Source organism: Doryrhamphus excisus, chromosome 16 (assembly GCF_030265055.1).
Source record: "Doryrhamphus excisus isolate RoL2022-K1 chromosome 16, RoL_Dexc_1.0, whole genome shotgun sequence".
NCBI lineage: Eukaryota > Metazoa > Chordata > Actinopteri > Syngnathiformes > Syngnathidae > Doryrhamphus > Doryrhamphus excisus.
Genome location: NC_080481.1, coordinates 453983 through 478324, shown reverse-complemented (window position 1 = coordinate 478324; position 24342 = coordinate 453983). Strand labels below are relative to the sequence as shown.

Here is a 24342-nt window from a genome sequence, read left to right as displayed (position 1 = left end):
TCACCTGGCAGTAAAGTGTCTTGAAGTAGCGTGAGGAGCCCAGAAGGACGTTCTTGTGGGCCTTGAAGATCTTTCCATCTACAATGACGCAGGCGTCACAGAGGATGCCGTGTTGCCTCTGCTCGTTGAGCTCTCGCAGGAGCTGACGATAGTGAGAGGAGATCTCCATGTCCTCCTTCCTGTTGTTCATCTGGGTAGCTGAACAAAATCCTCTCTTTCAAAAGTCTAAAAGAAAAGAAAGATCACGCGCATTCAGTTGAACCCGACGCAGACTTGGTTAAGCGTGTTCATATTTTTGACATCTCACAGACGTGAGGTTAAGCTCTAAACGAATGCTGAGATGAAGATTTGAGATTTGAGTTTGTCAAACGGAATCTTCTGATAAAAAACAGTCTGAGATTTCATGAAAAGTATTTGGCATTTTCATCAAACTCACACTTTCGAGGAAACAACCTCTTGAAGGATCCTAGTAAGTTGTAGCAGAGGCCCTCAACAGGCAGCCCGCGGGCCAAATCCTTTGCATTTGGACCCAATTTACCCAAATGATGTAAACCATTCAATGCTCATCCCTGCAGCGTCTCCTGTGTTCTGCAGGTTGTTATGGCAAGGTGTACGTGTCACAAATAATCAGCCGTAGATGAGTCGCCCCTAAACAAACATGGCGCTATCAACTCTAAAAAATTCATTTCAAACAGCAACTGGACCACAAAATATGCATTTACCAAAAATACACTGGGGACGCCGATGTGTTGACAAGGTTTACACGGTTTCAAACGCTGAGGATTATAAATTATTCAGCTACTAGAGACTAATGTTCAGATTGTGTTAAAAACATTAAAAAATATATGATTCTGGAAAACTGCGTGTTCTCCCCGTGCATGCGTGGGTTTTCTCCGGGTACTCCGGTTTCCTCCCACATTCCAAAAACATGCTAGGTTAATTAGCCACTCCAAATTGTCCATAGGTATGAATGTGAGTGTGAATGGTTGTTTGTCTATACTATGTGCCCTGAGAGTGTGCCCCGCCTCTCGCCTGAAGACAATTAACCTAGCATTTTTTTTTTGGAATGTGGGAGGAAACCGGAGTACCCGGGGGAAACCCACGCATGCACGGGGAGAACATGCAAACTCCACACAGAGATGGCCGAGGGTGGAATTGAACCCTGGTCTCCTAGCTGTGAGGCCTGTGTGCTAACCACTGAACCACTGGACTATAAGTTGATTAAGATAACACAAAAACTTTGGTAACATTTACAGTACATACGTAGTACTATGTATGTACTGTACGTAATAGTTTGAATGTGATGATTCAGTATGCAGAACAAGATCCATTTGCTTGGGATGTTTCACTTCTAATGTAAGGAGGGGAAGAATAAAAAAAAGAGTTTTAAGCTAAAAGACAAGCCAGGCTAAGGATCTCTCAATAATGAATGTGACATAAAGACAATGACATCAATAGAAGGCACATCTCAAGCGCCGTAGTTTGATGTCTAAAAACAGCTCAGTCCAGCAATAAATACACAGAAATATCTGTGTTTAAAAGCCGTCTGACAGGTTCATTTGGGTGTGTGTGTGTGTGTGTGTGTGTGTGTGTGTGTGTGTGTGTGTGTGTGTGTGTGTGTGTGTGTGTGTGTGTGTGGAGAACGTGTGTGTGTGAGCTCATTATAACTGACAGTTACATTGTAACACGTTCATTAAAGAGTTGAGAAGAATAAAAACACCTCATTTAGGACAAACGACGCGCACTCGCCATTAGTATGGTATTTACCATGAGATCAGTAAACATGGCCTGGCTTTGAGCACGCGGTCCACTAGTTGAGACAGAACTTCCCTCTTGAACTTTCACCTTGGAGCGTCTGATCTCGTACAATCTAGTCTAGGTGATAAAAGTGCTTTTGCCATAGACCGTAAGGACAATTTGAGGAGCCACGTAGTTTAGTTTTAGTCCCCAGAAGGACAAACTATTTTCCAAAGGCTTATTTCTTTCTAATTTTGTTCACATATTTGTCTAAGGTTATGTTCACATGAATATGGATTTTTCTATGTTTCGGCCTTCCGTCCACATGCAAACTGAGGTTTTTGTTCTTAAAAACTGAGCTTTTGTAAAACTCCGGCCAGATTGAATATTTTGGAAAACAAAGATGAATCTGGGGCTGCACAGTACACGAGTGATTAGGGTGCAGGCCTCGCAGCTAGGAGACCCGAGTTCGATTCCAACCCGCTCACTGGGCATGGTCCACACAAACTCTGTGTTTTATCAGACAAACTGGGGAACTGCGGAAACGGACAGGATACTGACCACGTGCGTCTCCACGAAGTCACGCCGCTGGCCGACGTTTAATGGAACGTCGCAAGCAGTGAAAGTTGCACGAAAAGCGCTACGTCGTTTCTGCATGCACAGATCACAATGCACACCAAAGCTGCTTGCCAACCGCCAATAAACAACAGAAGAAGAAGAAGAACGCAGTCTGACAACTTTCCGTTTGAGCGGGTACAAGATACCTCAATCGGATTGGGGAAAGGAATATTCCACCCCTGGGAATCCCATTATATATTCATTGGGATCGGCACTTTTCTTTGGGAATGAGGCGTATACAAAGGTTACATTCTTTCCCTTTGAGCAAATAACCGTAATGGAATTGGAATATTTGTGTCCACGTATACGTGGCTAATGTCGTATTGAAGCCTTCAAGGAGAAGCACGCCCCAACATCTACGCTAAAAGATTAGCCCCCACTTAGCCAGTGCATTAGCCAGAACATTAGCAGCTGCCTTTCCCGCTCTCATCTCGGTGAGGACTAAATCGTGGGGACGCCAAGTGTTACCAAACGCAGCGGTGATTTGTTTTGGGAACGCCACAGCTGTCAGGTCTCATCGGCCACCCGGAGAGATGACAGCTCGCCTCGGCCAAGGTGACAGCAACGTTTGCTCCGGGGCCGGCACACTTCAGGTCATGTTTAGCAAAGCTCTGCTCAACCTGATGGCTTGTAGGATCACATAAATCCACAATGTCTCCCACGTCCACACGGACAAACATGTCCTCTTATGAGCAGCACTGGACAAGCGGATGAGCGAGGTAAAAAACTTTGATCAATGTTCTGCTAATTCCCAAGCAGCCACGAGTGTGAGATGTGTGTCTGTATGTTTCATAAGGCAGCCAGATAGAGACTTTTTGTGTGTTTTTCCTCAGGCTGACACGCAGCTGAGAAAAATCTATTGGCATTCTAACCTTGAGATATTCTTTCCTTTCTGTGTTGGCCTGATGGAAATATCCCCGCAATCACCTTTGGAGACAAACCGAGTGGCTTTAAAGAGAGATCATCTTTCTCTTGCCTCTCAGGGACACTTGCACATTGAACATTGTAAAGCCAACCTGGTTCTATAAGATTGGAAAAAACATCTACAGCCCCATGTGACACGAGAAAACTCCTTCATTCACCACAACATCCTCATATATTTCTTTTTTTTGCCGCTAGATAAATACAGGGTCAATGTACAATAAGTTGAAAAGTAACAAAAAGAGCCAACTCTGCCGTACTTCCACCACTCGGGTTCCACCGTTTCACACCATCCAGCTTTTCATCTCTCATCTCGCTGCTTCCAAAACCAGCATCAATGTGCCGAATGTCACATTAACAGCAGCACAATACCACAATGCAGACGCACACAAAAGTATGGTACTTCATCAGTGGAGTTGCGGGGGCAGTTTCATTAGAAGAAGAGGATGGGGATACGTACACGTACACGTACTTACGTATATGTTCAGATGAAATGACTGATGCAGAGATCAAGTACTGACTGATGTTGGGAATGTTTTAACACAGACAGAAAATATATATATTTATATGATATTGATTGATTGAAGACAACACAGAATGTGTATCCTTGGGTTCCGTGAGATTTTATATTTGATATATATATATATATATATTTTGTTGTTTAACAGGGGTTGTCTGCCTTGGTTCGGTATTGCACGGGGCGCTAACCCTCGAAAAGCCATCCATCCATCAATTATTACTAACCAATTATGCTGGAGCCTATCCCAGCTGATGTCGGAAAAGAGGCGGGGTACACAACATTCGCCATATTTGTTGTCAGCTAACATTAGCGATTTTAGCATATGTGGGCAGCACGGCACTAATTGAGTTGGTGGAGGGATTTTAGGATATAGACTCAAACTATGCATTGTATCTCTATGTATATAGTAAGTATTTTGTGTTAGCTGCTACAATAGCAACGTCATTGTCGTTCGGTTAATATAAAGGTTGGTTTGTAAATGGAACAATGGTGGCATTTTTTTTTTTGTTCGGGCTTTTGCGTCAAAATAGTTGTGTCCCAATGACGTGTATTGTTAGCTAGCTCATATTAACAATTTTTTCACAAAATTCCAAAAAAGAGCAGTTGCCTTTTAAGAAAAACATTTGTATAGGCTTTTTATATGCTTATCTAACTTACTGAAGAACAGAATGTGCAACCAAGTCAGGTGACTAGTGATTGGCCAAAATGAAAGACGTGTTTTTATGTGGACAAAGATTTTTCTAAGGCGCCACTGGTGTCAATGAAAGATTTTTTTTAACTTTGGACAAAGTTTTTTTTCAGTATCCATGGCCTTACTCTTCTATTATTGATCTAATTGTCTTCTAATGGATGCAGTTGATATTACTCCTGATATATGTTTGACACTTTTGTCAAACAAGGAATCGGACAAGTACATTTTGGAGTACCAATAGGTTGGAAGCTTATGGAAATAAGTGACTTGATTGTCTGTAGGCTAAAGAAGAGGGTAAGTATTTAGACATAAAACTAAGTGTGAAGTTGCATGAACGTTGCGTATTGCAACCACCGTATATAAAAGGTTGCCTAGAATTAAACAAAACAAACAAACCCAAAGATGACTAAAGGCCAAGAGTACAGCAGAAACCAACAGTACGAGGGTGGAAAAGTTTGTTCAACGACATACGTTGGCATAACACTTTCTGAGTAATTAGTTGGGCATACAGTAGAAACTTTTTAAAGAGAGAATTCTGACCTCTAAACTCTCTGCTTGCCTAATTGGCTTGTTTAATTTCAGCAATTCCCTCCAGTGAATTTCCAGTGTGAGCAATTCCAAGTCTCTCCAGTGTTTATGCTCACGTTTGAATTCCTTTGAGACTTGCTCAAGCTTCCAGCTGATAAATACATCCAATGATTTTCATCCTTTAATGATTTGGATGCTTTTTGTTTTGGTGAATAAATACCGCCGGAGCTCCGAGACCCTGTCAGTCTTCGGACTCCAAATCAAATGTGACTTTCCCAGATCCGAGAGGCCCCTTTCTTTAAAGTCACCCACACATTACTCCTGTCCGTGAACACACATGTGAGGTCTAAAACACACCCGAGTGGTCCTGGCGTCACAGCCGCTTTGTGGTGCTCGCATCACAGCAAAGTCACTTTAGGCCCCAGCCAGACGGCTAAAGTGATGAGACGTGTGATGGAACGAGAGGACAGGGCTTCTTCCTCCTTGTGTGTCTCTCCGTTCAGCCTGTCGCTCCGAGCCTCTCCTCTGCTTCCTTGACCCACACAGAGGGCGCCGTCCTTCTGGACCAACAACACAGCCTAATTCTCTTTACATGGACAATTGAAATGTGGAAACATTAACATTCATTCATTTTCTATGCCGCTTATCCTCATGGGGGTCCTAGGGGTGCTGGAGCCTATCCAAGCTGTCCACCCAGGACTGGTGGCCAGCCAATCCCAGGGCACATATAGACAAACAACCATTCACACTCACATTCATACCTATGGACAATTTGGAGTGGCTAATTAACCTAGCATGTTTTTGGAATGTGGGAGGAAACCGGAGTACCCGGAGAAAACCCACGCATGCACGGGGAGAACATGCAAACTCCACACAGAGATGGCCGAGAGGTCTGCACGCTAACCACTCGACCACCGTGCAGCCTAGAGGTTATGATACGATTCAAAAACGATATATTGAAAAAGAGAACAATTCAATATGTGTATACATTATTATTATATTATATATGTGATACAGTGTACAGTGAGTTTTAACATTACCAACAAATGTAATGTGTATACACGGATCAAAAAAGACTTACTATATGTGCTTGTAGTTGTTGTATTACACACTCCTATACATTCTATACATTCAAGGTGAATGAGCTTAAATTGTTGAGAAACGGAGGAATAATGTCATGAAAGTTGTCAGTACTTCAAAAAGTTGAGTGATTGACTTCTGATTGGATGAGTAAGGGGAGTCAATGGGAGTCAACGGGGGCCAGTGTGTCCAGTGAGACACAAAAACGAGTGTGCTGAGTAATCTATCCAAAACTGTGAATTTCCACAAAAATAAAAATAAAAAAAGATCAGAGACCACTGTAGCCGCTCAGGAGGCCGCCGTCTTTTGGAGTGCAGGGGGCTCTCCTGAAGACCTTCTACGACTCAGTGATGGCCTCTGCCATCTTCTACGGTGTGGTCTGCTGGGGGGGGGGGGCAGCATCCCAGCAGCTGACAGAGGCCGGACAAGCTCATTAAGAAGGCCAGCTCCGTCCTCGGGTGTCCTCTAGGATATAGAGAACAGGTGCTGGGGGCTGCCGAGCGCAGGATGACAGTCAAACTGTCTTCCATGATGAACAAAGACTCCCGCCCCCTCCGACACACACTCACTGCAGTACAGTACGATAACTATGCAATTAACAGTACAATAACCATGCAATAAACAGTACAATAACCATGCAATAAACAGTACCCAAATAACCAATAACCATGCAAGACAACTGTATATCATTTCTGATTTGTATTTGTATTACCCTGTTTTTGCACTTTATCTGCTCTTGTGTGCTACTGTACAGTTCTGCTCACAGAATATGCTGGAGCTTATCCCAGCTGATTTCAGGCGAGAGGCGGGGTACATCCACCCAATTACAGGGCACATATAAGGCACATTCACATTCACATTCGTACCTATGGACAACTTGCTCTATTGGGCCAGTCAACTGGTTTCCCTCGGTACGAAGCAGCGATGAAAGCGTAACCAGTAACACGCTGTTCTTCCAACATTGTGTACAGTAAATGAAACCTTTGTTCTTTTAACTTTGGGAGTTGTGGAATCAGCAGGGAGACCACAGTAGAAAAGCGGCCAGTGATTAAACAAAATGTGAGGGGAGGATCAGCACAAAAAACAGCATGACCAACTTCCAAGACCGCAAAGAAAAAACAAACCTGCGGCCATCCCAAAGAACCGACGCCGTCCGTACCAACTGTTGCTGACCATTGTTGTCTGGTCCAGTTATTTCACTATATCACATCAAGCGTTCCACACTACAAAATGACTAATAAAAGTAATGGTATTGATCATGGTTTCATTTTATTTTTACATGCACACAATTTACAAAGGAATACCCCCCCCCCGTCCTTTTCACATCTATTGCATACTTACTGTGTTTCATCTGTTCCTTTTTTGTAGACATAGAAGATAGAAGTAACAAGGTAATGAAAGTTACCAGTTACAAATACAAGGTGAACAGTTAGAAAATAATAGTAAACAATCATAATAAATATACAAATAATAGTATAATAATAATATATACAAATAATAGTATAATAAACAGAGAACAAGTTCAAGCCTCTCCTTCTTTGTGTTTTGCAAACATTACCTGCTTGTATTGTTATCAAACCATCTTTTTTAGTTTAGCCATTTTATCGCTAACTTTCTCAGTCGGCTATCTCTAGAATAAAAAGTGGTAGCATCATCTGCAAATCATTTTAGCTTTAAATCTTTAAATTATAGATGTCATCTAAATTGAACTCCAGCACCCCCGCGACCCTCGTGAGCCAATATTTACCTTGTCTTTGATTTACTTCGAAATTATTTTCTGTCATGCCCATTTTTTTTGCATCCTCCTGATTTGAAATACTAGAGAAACTGCAAATATGTATTCATTTATTTGGACCTTAAAACTGAAACCTGGAAAATGCAATACAATACAAGCGTACTCAAGAGTCAAACTGCATGTTGAGTACTATAAATCTGTACATGTTGGTAGGTCAGCATTGAAATGCCTCTCACGCCACCCTGACAGTTCCCTGCGCTGCCCTAGGGGGGGGGACCGCCCCACTATTTGAGAAGCGCTGCTCTAAGCTATCAGACTCACGGAAGTCAAACAATAAACGGTGTCTGCCTCATGCCAAAGTAATCAAGGACGGGGACTACGGCTAAGTCTCTGTTAGCAACAGTCAAGGGACCTTCTCAACTCATATCATGTTTACTTATGTTAAAATGAGGCTGCCATAAAGAAATAGCTTACACCAACATTGAGGCAGCAAACAAAGTATATTACTTTTCAAAAGTACACATCTTTTGTGAAAGTGTACTCCTACAAAGAAACATCATAATGTTTATATTCAAGTTGAATTGTTTGATCATTTCATACTGGCTGAAAATAGCCCTGTAAGAAACTTATAGTAAAGTTGATAAAAAGTTCATATCATGGAGAAGTTCAGACAATTCATCCAAAATAACTTTATTTAAACCATGCAAACCTTTTAGGAACCGGAAAAACATTTTTGGGTGTACAGGACGCTACACTGACTCTCACAACAAAAGATCACTGTACAGGGGGGGCACAGAAAATCAGGTAGAGGTGTCCAAAGAAAGAAGTGATGAGGTGAAAAAAAATCAAATGGAGGAGAGACAAGCAATTAACAGGAAGGAAGAGGAAAATGAGTCAGGCAGCCAATATTTTTAAACAGCTTTGCTTCCACTCAACTGAGCATCAAGGCCATTATCCCGAGGTTAATCCCCAATCCGACGGCGTTGGCAGCCTTTCTGGACAAGCCAGTGTGTGAGCCCATGAACAAGGCAGGCGTGGACAAAAATACCACACACATGCACCAATGGTGACACGTCTACACACACCCACACAGTCAGAGATGGACAGGTATGGCTGCTGCAGGTAAAAAAATAATATCTACTTTTCATTTGTGACTTGTCTCCAATTTCACTATAACTGCTTAGGTTTTTTACATCTCACTGTACATATCATGTGTACCCTCACTTTTTTTTTAAAACACACACTCTTCATCTATATCTGGAAACCTCATATTACAAATATACAACATAAGGTGGCCAGAAATATTTCAGTATTGAACAAAGCGAAATTTGTTGTCAATCAGAAATCACTCCACACTCTTTATTGCTCTCTGGTTCTACCATATCTTACTTATTGTGTGGAAATATGGGATAATAACTATAAAAGCAATCTTCACTCACTAAATGTACTGCAAAAAAGGTCAGTAAGGATAATTCATAATGCCGCCTACAGAGAACATACTAACTCCTTATTTGTAAAATCACTAATACTTCAACTTGCTGATATAGTTCATCTTCAAACAGCTAAAATAATGCATAAGGCTAAAAATTTAACCAATTAGCTAAAAATGTCATCCAATACTTCTCTACAAGAGAGGAGAAATATGATCTCAGGGAAGAAGTACATTTGAAACACTTCTATGCTAGGACTACGTTATGCTAGCCATAGCATTTCAGTATGTGGAATCAAACTATGGAATGGATTGAGTAAGGAAATCAAACAATGCACAACGATGAGCCAATTCAAGAAACAATACAAGCAGTTGATGTTTGCTAAATCCAAGGATGAAGAGTCTTGAACCAGTCATGATGTGCTATATATATCACTATATTGACACGCACTATGGTACCCATTATGGCATTGGATGCTCATATCACACAGTACTTTGGTATGGGACAAAAAATTAAATTAAATTAAATTAAATTAAATTAAATTAAATTAAATTAAATTAAATTAAATTAAATTAAATTAAATTAAATTAAATTAAATTAAATTAAATTAAAAATATTATATTAAAAATAAAAAAATCTATATTAGAAATGCAGGAAGTGAACAAATGTAAGAGTTACTGATTGTAAAAGTACCAGATGGAGGGGTAGGATTTAATAAGCTTTGCTTCTTCCTACTCCTTTTGGACATGTGGAACTGGGAACTGATTATGGGATGCACTCAATTGGAATCTGATGCATGTTCAAATGAAATTAAACCATTACCATTACCATATGCAACCATCAGTGTGCTGAATTTTCCACCTCCACTTGTCTGTCCCTTTCCCAGTCCCCTCCTTGGAAGTTGGCTTCCAAGGAGGTGAAGGGAAAGAAGGATAGTCGTGTCATGGGGAGAGGCACCAGAGAGAATACAGAAGGCTTAGAAAGACTTAACGCTACTTCCTTCATCCAAACCCCGGGTCATCCTACCCGACACCTGAAAAGCAAAGCCGACATCCTTGACGTCTTCACCTACAGACCTGCATGCCCCCCCCCCCCCCCCCCCATCATGCTTTGCAGGAGAACCAGCCTTAGGTCTCCCTTCCGGGTAACGCCAATATGACTATCGCTATCCTGGGTGCCATCTTGTCTTCTCACCTTCAGCAACACAATGTATCATGCCCCAAGGTGTCTTATTGAGGATGGGGATCCTGAATGAGGTTTACTTTGAAGTCCTCAGGTGACCCCACAGCATGTCAGTGGTACAGGTGACCGCACCAAGGCTTGTGTGTTCATCTGTTGTTCTATTGTGTTTCTCTCTATGTGCATCAATTGTGTGTGTGAATCTCTGTGCCGATTCTGGGCTATCTTCCTGTCAGAGTCTGCTACACCTCCCATGGTAACACCCTGACTGACGACCCGGGGCTTAGCCTAAATTTTCTCTCTATTAAAAGCTGTGAATTGCAAATAATAAAACATCTCATTAACACAGCTTGAGAATCCGGAATTAATAGGTGGGGGGGGAGGTGGCAAAGAGGTGTGGATGATCGAGACAATGAAAGAGGGGTTAAAAGCGAGGGAGGACGCTGAGAGCGAGTGGGAGCAGAGGATGTGAAAGATGAAGGAGGGAGGACAGAGGAGGCGAAGGAGACCGGAACAGATAACAAGACAATGTGTCTTTGTTTTAGACTTTTTACCTTTTAGCTTAGCCGCTAACCAGGCTACATCCAGCTCCTCTCAGAGGTGGAACAGACGTGGAATAAAGTTACAGGCGCTCTGCCACTGATCTATTTATTTTCACATTCTAAAGGGCCGATACAGGAGCTGAAAGGAAGTCTGCCTTTGCAAAGATTAAGATCATTTTGCTGCTTGTGTACTGTAAATACAGTCACTAAATATTTCAAACACTTCAATATAATGCAGTCTGCATGGTAGTTCCACACGGGGGTGCTGGAGCCTATCCCAGCTGTCGTCAGACGAGAGGCGAAACTGTCATCAGACGAAACCCACGCATGCACGGGGAGAACATGCAAACTCTACACAGAGATGGCCGAGGGAGGAATTGAATTTGGGTTTCCTTGCTGTGAGGTCTGCGCGCTAACCACTCGACCACCGTGCAGCCCATCATCATATATATATATATACGCATACATACATTCATTCATTCATTTTCTACCGCTTATCCTCACGAGGGTCGCGGGGGTGCTGGAGCCTATCCCAGCTGTCATCAGACAAGAGGCGGGGTACACCCTGGACTGGTGGCCAGCCAATCCCAGGGCACATATAGACAAACAACCATTCACACTCACATTCATACCTATGGACAATTTGGAATTAGCCAATTAACCTAGCATGTTTTTGGAATGTGGGAGGAAACCGGAGTACCCGGAGAAAACCCACGAATGCACGGGGAGAACATGCAAACTCCTAGCTGTGAGGCCTGCGCGCTAACCACTCAGGTGCCGTGCAGCCCACTTCCACACCACTGAAACTAAAATAATAACACCTTATTGGTCAAATAATACCGATAATTATCTTTCCATCCATGCATTTATTATCAGCACTTATCCTATTCAGACTGACTGACAGACTTTGGGCAACTGGTCACCGGCCAATCACGGTGCACATATACAGTAGACAGACAATTCTTCACGCGGGCACTGAGTGGGGACTGAAACCACGTTGCCTGGAACTGAGGTCAGTCAAGTCAACCACAAGACCATCAGGGCCACACAATGATCCTTGCAAAAGCAATTAGTTTCTATGATAATCGTGAAAATATGTGAAATGTCTACCATATGCATGAACTGCTCATTTTATTCTCTAACATAAATCCCACTGATGCACTTGCCAAACAGAAAACATTAAGAAAATCATGATTATTGCCACTCGTGAAACAGAGCAATCCTCAATAAAATGAACTGCTACGACGGGACTGAATCAAAGTCAATTGTCACAATTGTCAAGTGAATAAAATGCACAACTCTGTCATGAAGTCTTATGTTGTTTGTCACAATCGCGTTTACATCTTTTTTGTACAAAAATAACAACACTTGAGAAATAAATGCTCGGTAATATTTCACAACCTGTGAGCAGCTGGTTGTTTATGAAATAAGATGTGTGCTTTTCAATGACTGGATGATGGTGACTCAACACTGGTGGCAACTTGCTATCTGGTGCCGAGGCGGGTGTCCGGTCAGTGCATGCGTGTGCATGCGTGTGCATGTGTGTGTTTCTGTGCGTGTGCATTAGATAACTTGGTGTGACTGTCACTCAGTCACATAGCAAAGAGAAGCTTTTCTTTCTCAAATCCACAATATCCACATTGCTGGAGATCCACAATAGCCACGTTTACATGAGGAGTTTTTATCTTTCCGAATGGAATCATTCCAAATGACCTTTCCGAAAGCAATGGTATCCATGGAAAGGAATATTCCAATCTCATGTCTACATGCGCCGCTATAATCAACCAGAATAGTCAATGGGGCATGCCCAGTAAAGCGTAAACACCAACATCACGTGATACCGACTTCCTGGAGTTTTTCTTTCACTTGTTGGAATAACTCCATATTGACAGTTTTTCGAAATTTAGTTTGAATCCAAAACAAACTTTCCTTAGCAGTCCAGTGCCGATTGCTGGCCTCCATTTTTTTAAACTGAAGAACGTCTGGAGCTGCGTGTTACGTCATATCTCAGCATTGGCTGAAAGAACGCACCCGGGAACAGGAAAAGATAAAGTTCAATCTTGCTAATATTTCATCATGAAGCTGGGCGCATGTTTTATATAGATATGTATTTTCTTTTGGAATAAAAGTGGACTTGTGAATGGCGTATAGAAGGGTTTAGATTGTGTTCCACAGATCACAATGCACACCAAAGCTGCTTGCCAACCGCCAATAAACAACAGAAGAAGAAGAAGAACGCAGTCTGACAACTTTCCGTTTGAGCGGGTACAAGATACCTCAATCGGATTGGGGAAAGGAATATTCCACCCCTGGGAATCCCATTATATATTCATTGGGATTGGCACTTTTCTTTGGGAATGAGGTGTATACAAAGGTTACATTCTTTCCCTTTGAGCAAATAACCCGAATGCAATTGGAATATTTGGGTCCATGTATACGTGGCTAATGAGCCCATGCAACAAAGACGGGGCAAAAGATATTCCGCTTAAATGTAAAGTCACAAGTTGGACAACCTCCAAACTCCGCCATGTGCAAATACTACAAGCGAGTCTTCCCCCCCAAGTTCATCTAATTTAAGAACACTGCAGAGTACACACAAAGTAGTAAAACACCTCATTTCACGATATTAACTTAGCTGTCGCCTATTGTGATTTACATACGCAGATAATATGCGTGGAAAAACACACTTGTATAGAATGGCCTCAGGCTGCCATGTCACTCATCAAGATGATCAAAAGACTGCAACAATCCAACACCGAGGAATCTGGGAGCTCTTTGGAAAATCGGTCCTTCAACAGCAGGAATAAAAAAAGAAGGAGGTGAGATAAAGGGAGAGAAATCAAGGGGAGACGAGAGGGGCATCTAAATATAGATAGACTCACATTTTAGAGTTGCAAAAGAGACAGCGGAGGATAAGGGAGAGGAGACGGGAAGCAGGAGACAAAAGAGGGGAATGAAGAGAGATTGTAAAAAAAAAAAAAAAAAGTGGTGTTGTGGAAGGAAAAAAAGAAGGCAAGTAGCTGGAGATCGATAGCGTGGTTCTGATCTAGCGTGGCGATCCTTAGTGGACTAATGGAGAACACTTGTGTACAACAATGGACGTCTGTCAATACTCTGGTATCGTATCATCTGACTGGCGGTCTGTACGCTGCAGGAACACGTATTCTATATTAATAATGATAGTAATATCAGGTTGTGAACAATAAATAGATGCGACGGGCTAGCAGTTTGACAAGCAAGAGATTTGATTGCGGCGGTCGCAACAAATAGTTCGATTGTAGAGACCAGGTATCACGGAACTAAACAACCCAAGAGCTGGCTGTCAGAGAATCGATTACCAGGACTGAAGATTAGAATTTCAACACTTCAGCAAAACAAAAATCTCAAGTTTGGAATGTCTTTGGATTTTACGAGAAGGATGGAAAACCGGACAAAAGCCACGTCATTTGTAAGCTATGCAGTGCAGCTCCGAAGTCCACTGGTAGCACAACAAATCTTGTCCAGCGAGGCCAACTGAGACCCGTTTTTGGTACCCGTTTTTATAGGGCAGCTGCTTCCATTTTACCCCGCCTCTCGCCTGAAGTCAGCTGGGATAGGCTCCAGCACCCCCGCAACCATCGTGAGGAAAAGCGGTAGAAAATGAATGAATGAATGAATGAATGAATGAATGAATGAATGAATGAATGAATGAATGAATGAATGAATGAATGAACATTTCCAATGACTTCACTGTACGCGTCCACACACAAACACTGCCAAACATGGCCAGTTATCCATATGACGTCACATGGCCTCTGCCCCCCCCCAAAACCCACCACAACAATGAATAAGTACTTCTGTGGGAAACACATCGTAATAATTGAGTGAAGTACCTCAAAGTTCTGCAAGTAGAAATAAATAATTGTAAGTATCCCATTTACAGCCAAGGCTGTTTTTTTGTTGTAGTGAAAAAAAGCAAAGTTAGCTTGGCTACGCCTCAAGGCTAACTCCTCCGCTGTGATGAAACTAGAAGCTCGTAGACATCCTTACTTCTGTCTGCTCTTCCTTCTCGTGTCTCGGATTCTAAGATGCTTTGACATTTGACTGTCACCTGTTGACTACCGTGACCACCAAGGCTCGCAGGCTTAGAGAGCGGTATTGAACCCTTCCCGCCCCGCACAGCCATGGGAAGTGAAGTGAAATCCCGTCCATATCGGAGTGCCATCGCTAAGGACAACGCTCACCTTGGAAACCTCATTTCACAACAAGTCACACTTTCCCACATCGCCAGGCTGCGACAGTATCAGGTGTCCATCCAAACGCCAATCAACCACCCTCTTTGTGACACACCAGCGCACGCACCTAAACAATCGGGGGGGGGGCGCAGGAGATGCCAGGCAGGGGTGGGTACGGGGGTGAGAAAGCGATTAAGAAGAAGAGTGAAAAGAAGAGAGGCAGTCTGAGACAAAGGCAAAGTGACAATGAGTGAAAGGTGGTGGTTGGTGGGGGGGGGGGGGGGCGTGGAGGGGGGGGGGGGGGTAGAGAGGATGTGATGAAATAAAAAGGCCCACCGCAAGCTCACCGTCTACATTCGCGGTGTCAGAAAGAATGAGGCTATAAGAAGGAGTCGTGCACGTCGCTGCGTGTTTCCATTCGTGTTCGCTAATACGCAACATAAAACCACTTGGGGGGGGGGGGGGTTGCCCCTTGCCGCTGAAAAGAGGATGTGGACTTTCTCACTTCCGTTCATGTTTGGCTTTGTCACTCCTGTTTCAAAAGAGGAAGTAAACTGCCAAAAAAGTGCCAATGTACCTGTAGTTGTGTATTGGTAGTTGTGTATCGGTAGTTGTGTATCGGTAGTTGTGTATCGGTAGTTGTGTATTGATAGTTGTGTATTGGTAGTTGTGTATTGATAGTTGTGTATTGGTAGTTGTGTATCGGTAGTTGTGTATTGGTAGTTGTGTATTGGTAGTTGTGTATTGGTAGTTGTGTATTGGTAGTTGTGTATTGGTAGTTGTGTATTGGTAGTTGTGTATCGGTAGTTGTGTATCGGTAGTTGTGTATCGGTAGTTGTGTATTGGTAGTTGTGTATTGGTAGTTGTGTATTGGTAGTTGTGTATTGGTAGTTGTGTATTGGTAGTTGTGTATCGGTAGTTGTGTATTGGTAGTTGTGTATTGGTAGTTGTGTATTGGTAGTTGTGTATTGGTAGTTGTGTATTGGTAGTTGTGTATTGGTGGTTGTGTATTGGTAGTTGTGTATTGGTGCCCTATTAGCTGTGACACTGCACCCATTTAGACAAATTAAAGATGATTTATTCAACAAACACATATTCAAAAGCACGACCTCTTCCCCTTGGAGTTTTAATGGTCTTCTCTGCATATATTTGTGTTGGGAATTTGAGTTATGAAAAAATTAGGCTCGCTCCAATTTGTTCCCGTATAAAAACACGTAACCAGCAAATGCAGATAAATGCCAATTACAATTACAAAATTACAAAAACCAATACGACAATTGTAATGGCAAAACAAACAAAGACATGAATGTGTGCTGCGTCACTAGCTACAATTATCCGCCTAGCTTCTCGTCTTCCGAGTCCAAATGTCAATTTTCACCACAGTGATATTTTGTTTTTAAAACAAACAGCAAAACAGTTAGTTTGGAGCTTGTTTTTGTCCCATGTGGAAGTGGATATCACGGTCATGGGGTACATACTACCTTTTTCACGTGTCGCTGAACAATTTTGAACTAATTTTGTTGTTATAGTAATGATTAGTGGTACTGCAATATGTGTACTTGTGTGGAAGTGTTCCATACACACACTGAAAAAAGTGATTTTGACCCCTAGTAAATGTGACTTATATTAATTCAACATATTTTAATAGAAATAATTTGTGCTCCTGTATGATATGTGATAGATAAAAATATTTCATTATAATCAGCTTAATAAAAATTCAGTTTTTAGAGAATTTAAATGATTTCAACGTGCACAAAACAATCTTAAAAAGCATACTTCATTTATTTAGGTACATTTAACATGGTTTCATTGGATTTAGTAAAACCTACTCAAAATAAAAAATATAAAAGAAAAAATAAAAAAATGAAATAAATGTTCATTGAACATAATAAAATTATTTAGTTTCCGATAAATTAATTTAGTGCAACTACTACAATAATAAAATTACTGTATGTGTGTAAGTGATGCTCGAGACTTTATTCTTTAGTTATTTCTATGTATGTATTATAATAATTTCATACGTATGAACTGTGTCAGCCTTGCTGCCCGATGGCTGGTTTGTTCCTTGTTGAGAACAACTTCTCTACATGTTTTCTGCATAATTGTATATTGATTACATGTAGTGAAAGTTCATTGAAAGTTTTGAATGAGGAAACGGCTTTCCCTCCATCTTCTACGAGCCCTCCTCACCTTCATTAAAGGGGCTCTTCTTGACCTCAGGTGACCCCAATGATGATCCAAAGACAGGAGGCGCTCGTCCTGCGTGGTGTCCACCGTTACGGGAGGACGCTCGACTGTGAGCTCAGATCGGCAGGAGGGATAAAAAAGAGAAAGGGAACAGGGAAAGGGTGAAAATGAGAAAGGGAGTAGAGGGAGGGTAAAAATGAGAAATGGAGTAGGGGAGGCCACAGGAGGCACCTGGCCCACTTACAGGAGGGAGGAGGAGGAGAGGTGAGAGATAAAGGAGTGGGAGGGATATAGGAGGAGGAAGAGTAGAGGGCACGGAGAGGACGGGGGCTGACGTGAGGTGAAGCAACCAAAAGGTGAGGAGAGAAAAAGATGTGAAGCGAGCAGTGTTTAAAAAAAAAGAAAAAAAAAGAAAAGATGGGGGAGATAAGAGTGTGAGAGATGGAGAGGAGGTAGGTAGGTGGGGGCTGGAAGAGAAAAGGTGGCCTTGCTTCGCTTTGAAAGGAGGCGGTGCGTGGGTGTGTGACGAAACACTAACACCGCGCCCAATGTATGAATAAACGACCACAACAGGCCGGCGAAGGTTCAATCTCTTCTCCCGGCACACTGGAGCAGCCTGCCTAAAGCGCTGATATCCCATAATACCACCCACAGTCTTTGCTCCACCTCACATCAATGAATATTTCATGTCCTGATGGCACTTTTAAAGCAAAAACTAATTAGCAAATCCGAGTTGATCTGGCATTAGTCATATCAGGCCAATTAAAAGCCAAGTCCAACTGTACATGTTAATGGCAGCCAAGTGGAATAATTGTACTTTGAGCAGGGGAGGGAATGTTAAACAGGTCTTGTTAGCAGCACTTTAGCACTCCAGTCCGCAGCCGGATTACTAAACTCCACAAAGTCGGATAATGCTCATCGGGGCCACACGCACACACACACACACACACACACACACACACACACACACACACACACGTGTACATCTTTGAAAACACCAAACAAAGAGTTAGTCCATTAATTAGTGTCGCCATCAATTATACGGGTTCAGGTGTCAAATGTCCACCCTGCTATCCATTTTCTACACCGCTTGCATAAAGATGGTGGACTCTTAATGCCAGCCAATAACAGGCTAACAGGATGGGAATTTCTAACGACTCATTTTAAACACGAAATTGATGTAAATAAATTCATAAATACATCTGAAATTGACCTTGACCAAAAATGTGAACTTGTAAAAATATAGAAAATTCATTGATAAAAGCAGCAGATTTATTTGGTCTTCTATATTGTTTATTTTATTTTATTTATGATTTTATTTTAGGATTTTATGGTTAATGGTGCAAAATGAAAATGTGGCGTCGAGGCTTCGACAAGAACTGCTGCATCCGTACCCGTGCAGCCAAACCTCGGTTAAAAACCAACAGTCAAAGGAGCCATTGTTGTAATGTTGTGTTACTGGAATACCGTTTTCTACACTGTGCTCTTATGCTTGTCATGTGATGATAATCATAGAGGAGCAGAATGAGTATATATACTGTATACTGATTTCAATGTGCATGCAAATTCATTACTGTACTGGATGGGTCTTTGTTTGTTATGGGAAAAAAAATTATTTAAAAAAATTAGTGAAAAACTAAATATAAAAATAAAATAAAAATAAATACAAAATATTTTGCAAAAAAATAAGTGAATTGAACTTCTCTATTGCTTTTTTTTAAACACGAGTTTATATTGACACAGACAGCACTGACGCATACAGACTAAACAGTGAGGCGCAACAACAAAAAATAAAGCAAAAAAAAGTTAGCCATGCCATTCTTCTCTCCGTCTGCGTCTGGCGCTCGCTCTCTCACCTGAGCTTTGATATGCAAATCAGGCACCAGCCAGAGCCCAAGGCTAGCAGACCATTTGCTCAAAGCCGTTCAATTTCTCATCAAATGCTCATGTTGTGTGTTTATAAAAGACAGTTTCATTCATTCGCTGGGGAAAAAAGCAACTAAGAAGTACACATGCTTTTAGGAGGCTTTCAGGACTACACCAGCTGATCAAAACCTCCATGTTCTATAGAACTTTCACTAATGATCCTTCAGCTCGGAACAAGCCTGAAGACTCTAAGTCACTACTAAGTCACTCGTTAATGAACGACTAGGAGCGTATGTGTGTGTCTTTTCCATTGCCCTGCCTGCTAGGTAATTGCATTGAGGACGCCCACCCTACACGACTTCCACGCCGGGTCATTCAAGGACAAAAACAGCAGTATGCAGAAAAAGTATGTACAGTAGACTATACAAGAGAATCAACTTGCTCGAGAAAATAAAATGGATGTCAACAAACATAACGTGCACAATGATGCAAATTTAACTCATTGCTTCAAAATAAAACTAATGATTTTTGCTTTTTCTTACAATGCACGAGTAGAAAGGTGATTTACTCCAATGTTGGATAAACATACACAGCCCAACATATAGCGCGAAATGGAACTGAAACAAAAACAGCCAGTCGATATCGCCATCGGTGCGGTCAAGAGATGACAAAATGTGATTAAGTAATTATGATCTGTCATTAATTGAGCTTGGGTTTTGTTTCAACTGATATAAACATTGCTAGGGACGCACCACCGTGCGGCCCGAGTGGTTAGCATTGTAGGCCACATTCAGGAGATCGGGAAGACCTGGGTTAGATTCTCCGTGTGGAGTTTACATGTGTGCATGGGTTTTCTCCGCGAGCTCCGGTTTCCTCCCACATTCCAAAAACATGCATGATAGGTTAATCGAAAGCTGCACTATGCTAGCTTGTTAAATGCTGCACTTCCGACTGGGTCCTTTGCGTTGATGTGGTAGCCTAAACAAGAGTCGTTTCAGTGAATAGCAAATGTCTTACAAAGAAGTCGTATCACCCGACCTTTGGCAATGATGCCGGCGGAGGATTTTTGAAATGTAAATTTACCATTCATCGAATTTGGACGGGCTGCACGGCGGTCGAGTGGTTAGCACGCAGACCTCACAGCTAGCTCTGTGTGGAGTTTGCATGTTCTCCCTGTGGAAGCTCCAGCACCCCCCCGCGACCCTCATGAGAAATAAATGAATGAATGAATGAATGAATGAATTTGGACGGTCGACTTTCACATGCGCCTCCATTTTCTAATCTACTCCCCGCTCCTCACTGTGCCCTCCCAACTACAAAAAGAGCTTATGCTAAGTAAGCCCAAACACAATGACAGCCAATCAATGTCCACTTCAGGGTGTGATTGACAGGATACACGACGCGATATAAAAAGTAACACACTAAATATGACTAAATGAATCAATTTCTAAGACACTTATTTGACACCTAATCATAATGCATGCTCATGAACTGCTATGAATTATTAAGATGGACGCAAGGAGACTCTTGGTGTGTGTTTTTGTGTCATGTGGGGGACGTCCATGGTGAGGACAGCTCAAACTCACCTGTTCTTAATTGGGGGGCAAGATGAGAGCGTTACATTGGTGGACAGGGACAACAGCTGCTGCCCCCCACCCCCCCTTACCACTAGGATTAGGAGCACCTGCATTCACAATGTGCTATGGAGGCAGTTAAGCAAAAAAGGTTTAGGAGTATTCAGGGGGCTGGGGGGTGCAGCTAGACCGGACTTTCATGAGAGCTAATATGTTTTCAATAGTGATAATGGTAATATTCACAATGTGTCAAAAAAAACAGGAAGTGAGCGCAATAAACCCATGACTGGAGGACAGGGCTGCTAAGAAAGATCATGTATGCCTTGATGGAGCGTTTGACCTCTTTTGTCCATTTCGACGGTCATTAAAGGAGGCGTGGTTCCTGTCTACATAAACACACAAACATACTGAGGGTAGTACACAGCGTCCCCGGGGACACGAGCCCACTATACGCAACCATTGCACACATTTCAGCCTACAACCTGCATGGAGGCACTGAGCACTTCCTACACACCAGCAGGCTCACACATGCGCCAACACACAGCAAGGGAACAGCAAGGGAACAGCAAGGGAACAGCAAGGGAATAGCGTCACAAACTTGGCGCAAGGCACCCATCACCCCAAATTGGGAGTTTGTGCTGCGTTCCTTGGGAGCGGTTGATTTGCTTTGGCCTCCACAGGTTGTGTGACGGTGTTCCACATGTGTTCCGCATGTGTTCCGCATGTGTTCCACATGACCAGAGAAACCAGCGTGTTCCGTCCGTTCCTCGTCTTTGTGACGAATGGTGAGGTAAAACCCAAACGGAAAGTCTCTGCAATCTCAAATGTGCTGCTAATATTTTTTCCATCTCACAGCTGATGTCGCCCCCGCACGCCTTCTCCGCTCACCTTGGAGCCGGTGTCTTGGTCAGTGTTGGAGCTTTGCCGTGCATACCCACATACACTGATGCCCACCACAGGGAAGCCGTGGCACTGTGGGAGACGGTTCATGCCAGGTAGCAAACGGAATCTAAAACTTTTGGAGCCAACAAACTGATAGAAACACACAACCATTGAATAACAGAATGAACGAATCGGGAGGGCTGATCATATCAAGCTGCAGCCCCTAACCGAGCACGAGGGAGGACAAAACAACTGCATAAATCCTGCCAGGTCTTAAGACAATTTGGGAATCACCAGATAGTCTTTTAATCCAACAATCCAGTTAGTCGCCGTCAAACAGCTTGCCACCTGTTTTTCAGTCGCTTACTGAAGGGCCAAAGAATTATGTACATTAAGTACTTTGTATTCTGTCCCACTGATATAAGAACACAGTGCTAGCTTTATGCACAGAGCAGAGGTTCGATTCCCGGCCAGGGTCCCAATACCCAGCCATTGAAGATGTCCATTGCCAACCTGAGGACTGTATAAATGGGAAGGCATCCGCCATTGAAAAAAAAAAAAAACAAATCCAGCTCTGCTTCTTCCTACTCCTTTTCAACATGTGTAAGGGTGAATTGTGATATGTGATGGACACTGAAGGGAAATCAAATCAAAACAACCCAAACTTTCCTACTTTGGTACTTCAATATCACATGAATGAATGAATGAATGACCCAAAATGATGCAAACTGCAAATGTCTTGTGAACCAAAGATGTCATCTCTCCATTGTTTGCTTGCAAGAGTACTTCAGGGTTAGCATGGGAGAGCATAGCATCATCAGAAACATCAGTTTGCTTTGTGTTCAAAAATGAATAACTGGTGCCCATCATATACAGCACAACACCGCTACACTTCCCTAGTACTGTTTTTATTTGGTAACGAGGTTCTCAGTGGAACAGGTTGGAGTCCCATGTTGTACCCATGTTGGATAGATGGATATGTCAGGAAAGGAGTAGGAAGAAGCAGAGTTATGTATTTTCTAATAGGGAATGAAAGGATATTTTCATAGCGATTAAAGTGGTTAGTGTGCAGACCTCACAGCTAGGAGACCAGGGTTCAATTCCACCCTCGGCCATCTCTGTGTGGAGCTTGCATGTTCTCCCCGTGAATGTGTGGTATGACTCCCAAAACTCTCTTCCAAAAACATTCTACCGCTTATCCTCACGAGGGTCGCGGGGGTGTTGGAGCCTATCCTAGCTTTCTTCGGGCGACAGGTGAGGTCCTGCCAGCCAATCACTGGGCACATATAAACAAACAACCATTCACACTCACATTCATACTTATTCATACCCTTCTCCCCGTGCACGCGTGGGTTTTCTCCGGGTACTCCGGTTTCCTCCCACATTCCAAAAACATGCTAGGTTAATTAGCCACTCCAAATTGTCCATAGGTATGAATGTGAGTGTGAATGGTTGTTTGTCTATATGTGCCCTGGGATTGGCTGGCCGCCAGTCCAGGGTGGAAGACAGCTGGGATAGGCTCCAGCAACCCCGCGACCCTCGTGAGGAATGAATGAATGAATGAATTGTGTATTAGTTTTGAGAATAGAAATCATGTCCCTGCAAACGCATCCTAATGATGGCTGAGATGATAAATCTTTGCAATCACAGCGGAGTATTTCATTGAGAAAAGCCTTGATGTGAGTACTTTCCTGAAGAGAAAGTTGAGGAACACCACTACAACCCCCCCCACACACACACACACACACACACCAGCATAGAGAACATGTGATGATTAGAATGACAGTGCAACATCTCAAGAGTGAAAATGTCCCTTTTGTGGCTGTCAGCTTTGGTCCGTTGACGCAGCAGATATTTCCAGCTAGAGAAACCCCCCTTTTGGGGGGTTAACCGAGGCTAGACGGAGGAGGTTTTCTCCCCTCCAGGCTGCCGCACGGAGCATCAACACTCCCTCAGCCGGTGGAAAGTGCTCATTTGCGGCGTGTGGATGCGAACATCCAGACTAGAGCACCGTTCGATTACTTGCGAGTGTAGCCTAGCATAAAGGAAGACGTGTTTATTTTTGGAAAGTGTCAAGAACTTTTAAAGCAATGTGTCAGCATAAACAAATACAATTCTAAAGAAGACTTTAGCTTCCACATATAAATATATAGCTGCTGATTACGATGTGGGAAATAAGATAATAAACCGTACTAATACATTGTTGTACCTGCTAAGACACATACTGTCTGAGTTGCATTGCGTCCGCCAACCTGTCCAAACAGAAGCCAACAAAAAACTCATTCGGTTCCAAAAGGCAGGCCCACGCAGCGTGGATCCGTGTCCGTGTTTGTTTGTTTTTCAAATGGAGCTTTGTACCAGTCGCCAGACGTACCTGTTACCCCATGGGTTCCTCCAGGGTGGACGGCGGCGTTGCTTCCCTGCGAGTCCAACGTGCGGTGACAGCCCCGGAGACACGACACGGACAACGTGACTGGAGGGGGGGGGGGTGGTCGGGGAGGCGAGCGTGTCCACTTGGAAGAGTGTGTGTGTTTGTGTGTGTTTGTGTGTGTGTGTGTGTGTCCTCTCCTCTGCGTGCCTTTTCTGCAAAGTGTAATTCCCCGTGATTTCTCCCACTCCACCAGCAGCAGCCCCGTTG

General features: G+C 42.9%; 1 protein-coding gene across 5 annotated transcripts in view; it reads right to left on the bottom strand.

Moving 5' to 3' along the window:
• The window catches only part of zbtb46 (zinc finger and BTB domain containing 46), a 64816-nt gene extending 40474 nt beyond the window's left edge, over positions 1–24342 (bottom strand). For 2 of the 5 annotated variants that reach the window (XM_058052475.1, XM_058052474.1), the window contains exons 1-2: positions 24079–24342; positions 5–225 (exon numbers count right to left, since the gene is read on the bottom strand). In XM_058052475.1, the coding sequence (XP_057908458.1) occupies positions 5–190 (186 nt within the window). In that variant the 5' untranslated portion in view covers positions 191–225; positions 24079–24342. Of the gene's footprint in view, positions 1–4; positions 226–5372; positions 5677–23913 lie in introns of those variants that run through there. The other 3 variants (XM_058052472.1, XM_058052473.1, XM_058052471.1) reach the window with 3 other exon arrangements.